At 55.0% G+C, this 12,863-nt stretch overlaps 1 protein-coding gene across 5 annotated transcripts in view; it reads right to left on the bottom strand.

The window, feature by feature from the left end:
• Positions 1-12,863, bottom strand: part of RGS3 (regulator of G protein signaling 3) — a 140,349-nt gene that overhangs the window by 76,537 nt on the left and 50,949 nt on the right. For all 5 annotated transcript variants that reach the window (XM_049627652.1, XM_049627675.1, XM_049627655.1 and 2 more), the window contains 5 exons: positions 9,436-9,517; positions 8,489-8,594; positions 7,399-7,750; positions 6,489-6,528; positions 841-1,037 (listed from right to left, as the gene is read on the bottom strand). In XM_049627652.1, the coding sequence (XP_049483609.1) occupies positions 841-1,037; positions 6,489-6,528; positions 7,399-7,750; positions 8,489-8,594; positions 9,436-9,517 (777 nt within the window). The remainder of the gene's footprint in view (positions 1-840; positions 1,038-6,488; positions 6,529-7,398; positions 7,751-8,488; positions 8,595-9,435; positions 9,518-12,863) is intronic.

Genomic DNA, 12,863 nt, shown 5'->3' with positions numbered 1-12,863 from the left:
AGGGGCAGGTCACAGGCAAGGACTTTCATCACAGAGTTGTTTACAATAGCAAAGGAAGTAAACGGAAGAATATCCAAGTAGAGAACCAGTTAAAGACAGATGGTACGGCCAGAGAATAGAATAGTGTGCAATCACCTCAAAAGAAAGGCTCAGAGAGAATTTAGTGATGTGGGAAATGTCTGTGCTACAATTTTCATTTAAAAAAGGCAGAAGGATAGAAAAATGTGCAATGAGATCGGTTTAGCTTTCTTTCTGAAACGTGTATATGCACACACAAAAGACACCTAGATGTTCACACTGCTGGTGTCTGGGTGGTGGAAGACACGAAGGTTTGGAAATGGGGAGGAAGAGAAGGAAGAAGCAGAGGGAGAAGCAGGAGAGGGGAGATGTAAATGAATCTTGGGCCACCAGCGAATCCTGGAATCCTGGCCAGGCACGTTTGTGAAGACCGAGGAGGCCAGACAAGATGCCAGACCTCAAGGCTCTCCCTTGGCCATTTCCAAACAATGAACCACTGGATGAGCCAGAAAGCAGAAGCCTCAGCAAACAGGCCCCGTGACAATGCAACAAATAGCTGGAGTGTGCCTGTCCTGGCCCCAGAGAAAGGGAAAGTCAGGAAAGGGAGCAGGGAGAAAATCCTCCTGGTGCTCAGCTTCCCTGCCCCCACCCTCCTGGAGACCTCTGCCCCCTCAGTATAACCCCTAGAATCCTGAGCACCTGCACTCTTCTTTCCCCAAAGGGGACCCTCCTGGAACGAGGCACCATCCCCGAACCCTGGGGTGAAGGACCCTCCTCTTTCTCATCTCCTGAGGGAGCCCATGGGGCCAGCTACTAGCTCACCTGAACAAAGACCGGGAACACCAGGACCTTGGGGGCCAGGGTGACATAGGTGCCATAGCTTGAGTGTGGGGTGTGCGGCCTCATGACTGGGCAGTTCTGGTAGTTCCCATGGCCCTTCATGGTCTGCACTGTCTTCATCAGCCGGGACTTCTTCCCCAGGCCTGTGTAGGACTTCCCTTTACTGGGACCACCTGATTCTGTGGAACAGAAATGGGGGACCATGAGCCATTTCCACGCAAAGCCATCCCTGCATCACCTGCAAAGACATCCTTTCCGCAGAAACGGGGAACACAGACTCAGCCAGTCCATCACCATTTACTGAGCATATGCTACATGCAGGGCCCTATGCAAGGTACTGGGAACAGAGCGGGGCCTCAGAAGGGCCTCAGGCCTCAAGGAGTTCCCTCACACTCTAATGGGAGTTACACATAAACAAGCGACTCCAGGACTCAGAGATGGAGCTGGCAACCACCAGCTAGGCAAGGGGCACCGTCCAGTGTCCAGAATCCGAATCAGACTTACCAGTTTGGCCTCATACTTTTCAAAATTGGGAAACCTCTCCTATTTGAAAAATCAGACGAGCTGACCTCACCAGGCCCACAGTCCCACGTAGAAGCATCCGTCAGTTGGACTGCCCTGTGTGTCAGATGCGCGCTCTCCCTGCCGCCACCATTCCCACAGCTCCCTAGACATGCCCAGCACAGCTCACCTGTTACATCGCCCCCCAGGTCCCTCGGACAAAGGGACTGGAGGTCCAGTGGTAACCTGGGCTTCCCCAGGCTGTATGGGAGCCTTCTCTCTATTAGCCACGGGGGCGGGGACGGCCTGGCTCACGGAAGTCAGTCTATAATGAGCGGTGCACTTGCTGCCCCAGGTCTCGGGAAAGAGCGCCAGCTCTGAAGCCACATGGCTGTGCCCAGACCCCTTTCCTCTCTGCTTACTAGCTTGGTGACCTTTAGCCACTCACTTCCCCCACCCTTAGAGACTTGCTTTCCTCCGCTGCAATAATATTACCAAGTTCAATGGGTTGCTGTGAGCATTCAATGAGATGCTCCAAGTAAAGCCCCACAATGCTGCCTGGAACCCGGTAAGTGCACCAGAAAAGTTAGCTGCTAACTTATTGTGGCTCTTGCTGTTGTGGTTCCTCCACTTGGAAAAGCAAGTCAATCAGGTGCCCCACAGGCTAAAAATCCTAGGCTTCACTGCAGCCAGAAGATACTATGGCTGGCCACCAACTCACCATTATTCTAATCAGGAAAAGGAGAGAGAGAAGGAAGCACCTTCAGGGAAGAGAGCAGAAGGCTGCCCAGCAGGGGACACTGCTGGACATACACCCCCAACAGAGCAAGCAGTAGCAAGCAGGTCTTTCTCGTGCCCTGTCCACCGGGCGGAGGCGCAAAGCACAGAGTAGCTAAAAAGTCAGGGATTCTTAGGTGTGAGCAGGTAGGAAGCCAACTTCAGATCCTCCCGCTCTGCATACACCTGGGCCCCCTCCGAGGGGCTCCTGCTGCCTGGTGGGCAACTGACCTGGATGCCTGGCCCATGTCCCAGGACCCAGGTCCCTTTCCACCACTCCCCTGTCCCGGCAGCCAGGGGGCGAACAGGTGGTCTGACCCCAGCTACCTCTGGGGGAAGTTCCCCACCAACGCGAGGTCCATGGCCTCAAAGGAAAAAACTCAGTTCGGAAGATCTCACACTTATTTCCTCCGCCCACCGCATGCCCCTTCTCCCCGAGCAGGGTGAGAAAAACAAGTCAGCTCCCCCATCACAAGTGACCACCCATCACAGCCATAACTTGGGGGCAGGACTCAAACCATAATAACTTAAACCACTTCCTGCCTCTTTGAGGAGTGGCTTAGAGAAGAGTAGAAAGGGTGGGGGAAGGGGACAGATGCATGGAACTAGTTAGCTAGCTCCTACTCTGATCTGGCCATGGACCTCAGCCCCAGGGGGGTCTGTGCCCTTTGCTGAAAGAGCCCATCCTGGGTCTCAAGAACTGCACTGGATTTGAGCTGGTCAAGAAACTTGAACTTGAGCCCTGGCTCCCCCAGACTCTGGCTGTGCAACCCTGAACAGTTTCCTTCCTCCTCTGAGCTAGAGTTTTCTCCTCTGTTAAGTGGGGCTGGTGGGGGGCTCTCACGACAGGCCTGAAGGGAAAGGGCTTCATGAATGGTACCAGAGTGGGGTGCACAGGGGATTATCACAAACCCAAGCCGACAGATAATAGACGCATCGGGGCTGGTGTTAGGACAGGGCTGCTGGGCCTCAAACCATACTGTGAATGAGGTCACAGGGTCAATCTGAAACTAGACAGTCTATCTGAACATGACCAAGCCTAGACCAGAGATGGAAAAACCACACAAGGCTGACAAGTGAGGGACTGGGGCAAAACAGACCAAAATTAAAGGGTACCATTTGCTGATGCCAAAATCTGGGCCCTGAAGGTCCAGTCTCAGGCTTGTACAAGAATCTATGTCTTCCCTTCCCTAGCCCAGCTGCACACACAGGGTCGTCACAGCACCTTCGCCTTGGGCCTACAGAGCCAAAAATAAGCCGTGTGACATGCCTCTGCCTTCAGGTAGGAAAAGTCTGCTTAGCCCCATTTTATAGACCAGGCAACTGAGCCCTGGAGTGGTTGGGTGACTTTCCAGGGACATCTGGCCAGTTTATGGTACAAAGCAAGATCAATCCAACCTATGCAACAGTCATGCCTGGGAGCCCCATCTCCACACACCCTGGATCACCTGTGATAAATGGGCATGACTCTCCAAAAAGGATTCTCTAAACTATCTTTTTTAAAAAAACAGTCCAGTTTGCAACGGAGCTGCTGAGCTCTGCAAAGTCAACCCCCTTGACTTCCCACCCGCTACCTCTTAACATCCTCTGGTCCAAGCCCCAACATCGCCCCTTTTTGCTAGGACACCTGCTTCACTGACCAAACACAGTAAGTACTCGGCTTTGCTCTGGCTTCCGAGGCGAGCCCTGGCAGCCATCCCACTCTGGCAGTGGAGAATCTGAGGCTGGGCCCCTTCGAAGGGCAGGGGACAATGCTGAGGGCCCCAGCGGCCCTGGGGAACATGCCAGCTACAAGCAGCAAGTGCCCTGGGCCTCAGAATGGTACCAGATCCCGTTCAACTCTGGACGGCTCCATCCTGCCCCATGAAAGGAGCCTGGGCAGCCCAACCAGAGGAGGAAGCACAAGTCGGCACCGCGGTGACAGCCCCAGCCTCTGGAGAACCCCAAGTGTGTTTAAGGAAAGGTTCAGTTTCACCCCTTCCTCTGAAATCCAGGACTTGGGGCCATGAAGACTTGATGGTTGACAAAGAGAAAAGATGTTCTTGTATACCCAAAAAAACTATCGTCATGGAGAATAAACGAAGGAAGGTCAATTCTTAATACAATGCATTCAAAAAGCCACCGTTGTAAATTAAAAAAAAAAAAAAAAATGGGGGCGCCTGGGTGGCGCAGTCGGTTAAGCGTCCGACTTCAGCCAGGTCACGATCTCGTGGTCCGTGAGTTCGAGCCCCGCGTCAGGCTCTGGGCTGATGGCTCGGAGCCTGGAGCCTGTTTCCGATTCTGTGTCTCCCTCTCTCTCTGCCCCTCCCCCGTTCATGCTCTGTCTCTCTCTGTCCCAAAAATAAATAAATAAATAAATAAATAAATAAATAAATAAATAAAAAAGCCACCGTTGTTATTAACACCGTCATCATGTCCTTACTTGTCCCTCTCTCTCTCCACAGCTTTGATGACCGGGCCCTTCTTGGTTCACTAAATCTGTGGATACAGGTTGGGAGGACACCAAGAGGCATCTCTGAGGCCAAGAAGGAATCAATCCCACACCACCAGCCCACTGCTGGCAACACACCCCTCCAGCCCCCTTCCTCTGTGACCAGCCTTCCAGCCCTAGAAGCAACCAGCCAGCATCATTCTCCTTTACTCAGTCACTCAGCAGAAATTGTACCGAGTACCTGCTGTCTGCCACACCCTGGGTCCGGCACTGGAGACACAGAGATGGGGCAGCCCAGGCCCTGCCCTTAATGAAGTCACCATTTAGCAGTGACATCTCCACTCTAACCTAATGCGCTGACTAAAAGCTTTTTAAGAACTCAGTGTTGAATAACTATCAGACTCCTCTCCAGAAGGAACGCAGATTCATTTCCAACAGACCAGGCCTACCCACCCGAATGGCCTACCCTGGAGAGAATAAAGATGCCTTCCATCAGCAGCTCTGGGCCTGATGGGAGCCCTTTACCCTCCCGAAAGGCGCAGGTACTTTTCCAAGAACCTGCTACCAGCCAGCATCGACTTCACGCCGCTGTTGGGGAGGGAGGCAAGGAAGCGAGTTTGCAAGCGGCTGGGAAAAGGCCCCTCTCAAGGAAGGAAGTCAACAGGTATTCCGTAGGTGCTAAAGGGCTCAAGCATAGGACCACCAGGCAAGGCTGGTCACAGCTTTCCAGACACCAGCTGGACTCCAGTCAGCTGGACCCTGGCAGGCACGTAGGCACATTCCCTATAGGAGCGCCCAGTCAGCTGCGGCACCAAGACTGGTATCTCCCTTCCTGGGAGAAGGACCTGGGTTTTTTGTGTTTTTTTTAAGTTTATTTATTTATTTTGAGAGGTGGGGGAGGGGCTGTGACAGGGGGAGACAGAATCCCAAGCAGGTTCCTCGCAGTCAGCGCAGAGCCCAATGCAGGGCTCGAACTCACAAACTGTGAGATGGTGACCTGAGCCAAAATCAAGAGTCGGTCACGTATCCAACAGAGCCAACCAGGCACCCTGAGAAGACCCTGGTTTTGAGCTCAGCTTCTTTCCCTGGATCTTAAAAAATAGGGACGGGGGTGGGACGGCGCCTGGGTGGCTCAGTCAGTTGAGCATCCGACTTCGACTCAGGTCATGATCTCGTGGTTTGTGGGTTCGAGTCCCACGTCGAGCTTTGTGCTGACAGTGCGGAGCCTGCTTGGGATTCTCTCCCTCTCTCTCCGCCTCTCCCCCAACTCATGCTTTCTCTCCCTCTCTCAAAATAAATAAACTTTAAAAAAAGATAGGGTCAGGGGCGCCTGGGTGGCTCAGTGGGTTAAGCGTCGGAGTTCGGCTCAGGCCATGATCTCACGGCTTATGAGTTCAAGCCCCGCGTCGGGCTCTGTGCTGACAGCTCAGAGCCTGGAGCCTCTTCAGATTCTGTGTCTTTCTCTCTCTCTGTCTAGAGGCTTCTGCATAGCCTCTCTCAGTGGGCAGACAACTGCCCCTCCCGACAACCCTCTGAGGTGGAAATCATCAGCCCCATTTTATAGATGAAGAATCCGAGGCTCACTGAGGGAATATGAATTGCTCACGGCCACACAGCTCTGATTTGAGCCCTCCCTGCCCCACTTCCGTGCAGGCCCGACCACGGTGCCTGTGGCACCTAACATATATTGGTTGCTCAGTAAAAGTGAGTGAATCCCAGTTGGATGCACTATCTCCTGGGCTGCTGTGGGAAGATCCCTTCTTCGTTCTCAGCTGAGGCTCCAAGGATGAAAGACACTGGTTCAGTGAGGGAGGGCGGGTGTGGGGAGGAAAGACGGTCTGTGTCAGTATGCTGGGGATCTTACAACTGGCCTCACATCTCCCTGGGGCTGGGAGGGCACAGCAGCAGAGGACAGACCCACCTTCGGGGATGGCATCCTCCTGGTACAGAGGCCGCAGCAGCTGCAAAGGAAGACAGAAGAATCGCATCAGCTCGGCTCCAGGAACGGGGAGGGCCAACCAGGCGGGCTGCTCACCCACCGCCCGGGGATAGGAAAGGAGGAAAAATAGCGGCCAGGCTAAGGAGCACAGGGAGGTGCTTGGAGGGATCAGAGATTCCAGAATCTTCTAGAATGTTAGGGTTAAACAAGGTTTTAGCTTTCATCCAGTATAACCCCTAGGCTGAGTCCCCAACTTTCTGGATGGCGGCTGGTTCCGAAGTGTCTTCTAGGGAATACTGGCACTGCGGGACCCTAAGAGGCCTGCCGTACAGCTGTACCAGCAGGGGAATTCCGAAAATGCTGGGTTAAACCGTCCTCTACTGCAGGATACCCTCAGAGCCTCGAGTAACCTACTCCATCCACATGGGGAATCTTGTCCAGAAGAGGAGGAGAGTTTGGGTTAGTCCTCAAACTTATTTGACCTCAGACACTTCTTTCCCAGAGTATCTCACGGGATTAACGTTTTGGGGCATGAACTCCGGCACCCCATCATGCCATCGGGCAGTGTCTGCTTTCACACCTCCCCTGACAGGGGGCTCACCCCTATCACAGCGGCCTATCCCCCTGTAGAAAAAGCCCAGACTGGCAGAAAGCTCTTCCTTCTTTTGAGGTGAAATCTTCCACCCTATGACATCCCCTGGCCCTGGATCTGTGCCCGGAGGCCACAAAGACCCATTGCTCTCTTTCCCCCCGGAACAGCCCTGGGGCAGCCAGAGTTAACACACACCCCGCCTCCTCACTGGCACTCCCAGCCCCTTGCAGGCTCCTCCCTGCATGCTCTTGTGAGAGGCCAGCGCATGCTCATCACCTTCTCCGAACCCGCTGTCCATACCTGGCTCCCAGGGTTCAGTGGGGCCAGGATGATGTAGTTGGGGTCAGTGGAGGCGGTGGCACGGGACAGCGCAGGCAGGGTGTGCTGGCCCCCGCGCTTGGCCACCTCTGTGTAGCGTTCCCAGCCACCGAGTAGTAGCCCGTCTGAACTGTCGCACACCAGGTGACAGCTGTGGCGCTGCTCAGGCCGTGCCTGGGCCCCGTGGGTGCAGTTCTTCTCCCGCTTATTGGGGGGCGACTGGAGGTCGTGCGTCGACTTGCAGGAGGCCCGCCGCAGGACCCCGCCGTCTGGCCCCGGCTTGACCTGGGGGACCATGCGCCACACGAGCAGGATGATCTCACTGGGGCAGCTCCTAGAGTTGGCAGGGGGAGGGGTCACACAGAGAAGTTGAGTTAAGGGTAGGGTCTAAAGGGCAGAGAAGATGGGTGGGGGAGGGGGAGAGAAGCCCCAGCGGTCAGGCAGGAAGGGAGGTAAGAGGCCACCTCAAGCCGAGACAGCGAAGGGGTCCCTTAGGTCAACTCTAGTTGACTGGCAGTGGCTGAGAAGGACCCTGAGGCCACGGCCAGGTGAAACGAGAGTACCAAACTCAACCAGTGATGTGGGTCATGGGCAAAGTATAAGCAAGGGAGGAGCCAGCAAGCCACCTACGTGCCACCCCGTCTCCAGTCATTCTAGAAACAAACGTAAAATGGGTCATGAGAGTTTTACCCCAGCGGGTCCAAATGTAGGGGACCCAAACACTCCAAAGAATAATTTCTCAAGTGCGCAAGTGAAACATTCCCAACATCTACACGTCCTTTAGAAACAACGGGAAAATAACGAGCTGAAGTAGAAAGTGACGCCCTGGAGCCGCGCCGTAAGCCACAGGGTCAGTTTGAGAGCTTCTTCCCCGCTATTTGCTCCAGGATCCAAAACTGCTCCGAGCCTGAACCTTCCATTTTCGGGCCAAGAAACCCATCCCCTGAGGAGCAAAGTGAATTGCTCACAGCTGCGAGGAGGAGGGGGCGGGAGCCGCCTTGTGCCCAGGGCAGGGGGTTTGGGGAGGTGTGCCATCAGCCCGAGGCCCAGAGCTGCCCACCGCCCCTGTCACCGGATCTCATGCGCCAGCTCCACGCATTTCCAGTGCTCCACAGGCCTCTCGTTCAGCTGTAGCACGGTGTCCAGCTGCTGCAGCCCTGCCCGCTCTGCCGGACCCCCTGCACGGACAAAAAAAAGCCGCCTGAGGGCTCCCGAAGCCCTGACACGCCAATGACACGACCCATGAGATGACCTAGAGTCATGGCCCCCGCGGCGGCCTCAACAAGTCTGGCCCTCTCTGTTTCCTCATCTGCGAAATGCAGGGCCAACCTCAGTGGCTCGCGGGGGCCTCGGAGGGAGGCACCCGTTCGCCCTCACGTCTTCTCTGCCTGCTCACTCCTCGGCCCGTCCACCCTTCCAGCCAGGCCCCCACCTCGCTCTCACTCTCGCTCTCGCTCTCGCTCTCACTCCCCAAGGGTTCCCCCCCCTCCTCCCCCGAGAACCCTTCCTTGTTGCCAGGCTCAGACACTTCATTCATTCTTTAACACCATTCCCTGAGTGCCCGCCTTGTGCCGGTCCCCATGCAGGCACGGGGGGGACACACCCCGATCCCCAAGCCCTGGCTTCCCCTCTGTGAAAAATAGGGAGAGCATGCCTATTTTTAGTGCTAATCAGGCTTGGAATAGGATAAAGTACCGATTCCAAATAAAGTCCATAAATGACTCTCATTTTCCCATGCAGCCCTTACTGAAAATGTAGGTTTAGTTCCTGTTTAACATGACTGGGAAACAAAATATAAAAAACCTATTTTCATTTTGATAAAAACAAAAAAAAAAATTGTGAATCTATTTTCATAGACCTCAGTTTCATGTGTGGACATTTAAAAATAGTATTCTTTGGTTTTGAAAAACGAGGACACTGCTCCAGGTTGGGGCTCCCCTTTCAGCTCCAGCATCTTGTTTGCAAAGCCAGGTGCATGGTGAGGGGAGCGGGACCGGCATCACCCAGACGCTCACTTACCAGAATCCACAGCCTGGACTCGAACCGGAGAGTCACAGCAGATGGTGAAGCCAAAGCCGTCCTTCCCCCTCGGGATGGTGATCTAGGACACAGCCCCGCCCAGTTACTCCCAGAAGCCACAAGGCTGCTGCCTCTGCTCCAGGGTCGAGAAGCCCACAGGCCCTACCCCAGAGCCACCCTCCTCTCCAAGGGAGCTAGAGCCAAGAAGGAGGCTGGCCAGCTCTTGCCGTTCCTATCTTGGCCCAGGCGGCTTGAGCACTGGTTTGTGGGCCAAGCAGGAAGGCTGGGAACTCAGGAGGTAAAGCCAGGCTGACCCAGCAGGGCCTAGGATGGACAGAGCCTTGGAAGTGCAAACCTCACCTTCCTCAGACCCCACAGACACACGGTCCAGTCCTTTACCAAAGAGCCCACTGGACCTGCACATCTCCACCTCGGTCCCTTCCTTCTTCCTCCCCACCACCCGCCCCCCCTCCCCCCGGGGATTCACAGAGCATCTGTCCAGGGCTGGCCCTGTGCAGAAGGCCCAGAAACAAAGCCCACCTGGTTGCTACTCTCCCACGGCACAGGGGAGGGAAGAGAAGGACACGTGTACTCACAACCTCCGGCCAAGGGTCAGGGGACAAGTGCAAGGGTTCTCAGGGAAGTCCATTGCCGGGGCCTCAAGGCATCCAGTGAGGGCTCCCAGGTGAGGAGGCAGGCAAGGGCACAGACGGGCCTCCTGAGTGAACCTGAACTAGCCACTGACCTCACTGTGCCTGCTGCATGGCAGATCCACAACCCTACTTTCAGAAGTCCCAGGAAGGGGCCCTACCACCTGGATCTTTTATTTTATTTTTTTTCAAGTTTATTTATTTAGAGAGAGACAGAGAACACTAGTTGGGGAGAGGGGCAGAGAGACAGGGACAGAGAAGCCCAAGCAGCCTCCACACTGTCAGCACAGAGCCTGATGCAGGGCTCAAACTCACAGACCATGAGATCACGACCTGAGCTGAAACCAAGAGTCGGACATTTAACCAATGGAGCGACCCAGGCTCCCCAACCCCCTTTTTAAAAAGTAGGCTCCACACCCAATATGGGGCTTGGACTCACGACCCTGAGATCAAGGGTCAGATGCTCTGCTGCCAACCAGGCAGCCCTCGGATCTCTTTCCAAAGCAACACAAAATTATCAAGCTCCTGATGCATGCCTGGTTCTGCTGAGGTATCAAGGCATGGGGGGGCCGGTCTTTGGGTCCTAGAGGGTGACAAGAATATGCAGATCTCTCCAAAATGAAGGACACAACATGCACCAGAGCCGAGTATGAGGACAGAGCTGGGAACAGTTCTTTGTGCTTGACTTTGGACGGCAGGCTTGGTGCAAGGCAGGCTCGGTGCGCGGTAGGAACTCAGCAAGTGCTTAGTGAGGACAGCCCAGCACTGTCCCACCAGCAGCAGGAAACTGTCGGGGTGCAGTGCTGTCTGCTAGCCGGTTCAATTCAGCCTTGCTCCCCTCCTGCATACTGCCAGTTAGACTTTGGGTGGGGTACGGACAGCCCAGACCTTGCCTCCCCAAAGAGCAACTCCAGGCTGCTCTGAGCAGGTTTATGAAAGCTACAGACCTAAGAGGGTCAAAGTCAGAAAGGGGTTGAGCGGGGCCCCAAGAGACTCCCTGGGAGAAGTGGACATGGAGGGGGCCCTGGTGAGGCACAAGGGGGGCAGGTCGAGAAAGAAGCCAGCTCAGCAAGCTGGAAAAGGTCGAGGGCCAGTGGCCTTGTCAGTACACTCGTGTCTCCTTCCTTTAGGGGTTGTCTCTTCAAGGCTGGGCACCTGGCATTCACCTGCCAGCTGTCCCGAAGGCCAGGCATGAGGAAGGGGAGGGCCGGGGGACCCAGGGTGACCAAGGCCCTTGGAGGCTGTCGGGGAGGCCCCTGAGGCTCTGCTTCCCACCAGCCCTGGGCCTGGATTCAAAGCGAGTTTGTAAAACAGGAAATCTGACAGACAAGGGGAAGGGGGAGGGGGCAGGAAAATACCCTGTTCCCATAAGAATTCTGGGAAAACACGCAGCTAAGACAGGAAGAGAAAAAAAATGGAAAGAAAGAAAGAAAAACAAACCGTAGAGTGAGTGTGAAAAGCCCAGGCTGGGCTGAGGGAAGATGTCAGGAGCCTGATCCACTCCATGTGACTCACAAGGACTTCAGGGGGCCTCTCAATCCATCCTCAGCCCAAGCAGAAGCTGGGATTACAAAGTCTTTCTAGACCTTTCCCAGTCCTACCCCAGCAAGGACCACAGTCCTCTTGCCTGGGATGACAGCTCTGCAAACAGGTCCTAACACCGATGGGCTCAATGCGAACAGTTTGGGAACTGGCCCCAGAGCTGAATCTGGAGAGAAGGCGTGTGCTCCCACAAAACAGCCTCCCCCTCCCACACCCTGGGCCCCTCCAGGCAGGACTATGGGCTGAGCCCCCTGGGCCTTCCTAGGCACCAGCCTAAGAAGAACCAGCCCAGGAAAGTCTAAGCCAGCTGGGGGCTGGGAAGGAAAGGGAAAGGGAAAGGGTGCCAGGAAGCAAGCTCCCCTCTGGGCTCAGTGTGACAAGGGGGACCGCACAAAGGAGGCAGAATTATGCTCTGTCCATCATGAGCCCTGGGGACAATGCCCAGGGAACCTGATCATCACTGCAGCCCCGAGGAGTACTCAGGGCTGGTTTTAGCATGCCCATGGCACAGAGAAGGAAGCTGAAGCTACAAGTAGCCCTGCTCTCAGTCCTCCTCTGTGACCTGGGGCCTAAGGATCAGGAGGTGAGGGGAGCAGTTCCTGGCAGAGGCCATCCTTCCTGGAGGTGGTTCTTGCTCTTTCCTGTCCAAGGCAGGGACCGTCACTGCTCCCGGCTCTCACCCAGGCTAGCACCTCACCTCTGCCCTCCTGCCTGCTTTCTGATCCCCTGTCACGCCCAGACTTCCACCCGAGTCCCTGACTGCCACTGTTGACTGAACACTTCCTAGATGTCCATCCCAGGCGCTGCACAGGCACTCTGTACACAGCCTTCCATTCGCCTCATAGCACCGTCACTGGATATTACCATCCCAACTCCACTGATAAGGAAACTGAGGCTCAAGAGCTACAGCTAAGGGCACTGTAGAGAGCTGGGGCGCCTGGGTGGTTCAGTCCATTAGGCATCTGACTCTCCATTTCAGCTCAGGTCATGAGCTCACAGTTTGTGAGTTTCAGTCCTGCATCAGGCTCTGTGCTATTGGTGCAGAGCCTGCTTGGGATTCTCTCCCCCTCTCTCTCTGTGTGCTCGCTCGCTCGCTCTCTCTCAAAATAAATAAACTTTTTAAAAACTTAAAAAAAAAAAAAGAAAAAAAAGAGGACAGGGCTGAGTTTGAGCCAGGTCTAGCAAAAAGCTGGTGCCCAAATACTGTGCTGGCTCCTAGTATAGGATCTGTCTTGA

The sequence above is a fragment of the Panthera uncia genome, chromosome D4 (genome assembly GCF_023721935.1).
Source record: "Panthera uncia isolate 11264 chromosome D4, Puncia_PCG_1.0, whole genome shotgun sequence".
In the NCBI taxonomy this organism is placed as follows: Eukaryota; Metazoa; Chordata; class Mammalia; order Carnivora; family Felidae; genus Panthera; species Panthera uncia.
Note: the sequence above shows the minus strand (reverse complement) of the source record. Positions and strands in the feature narration are given on the sequence as shown.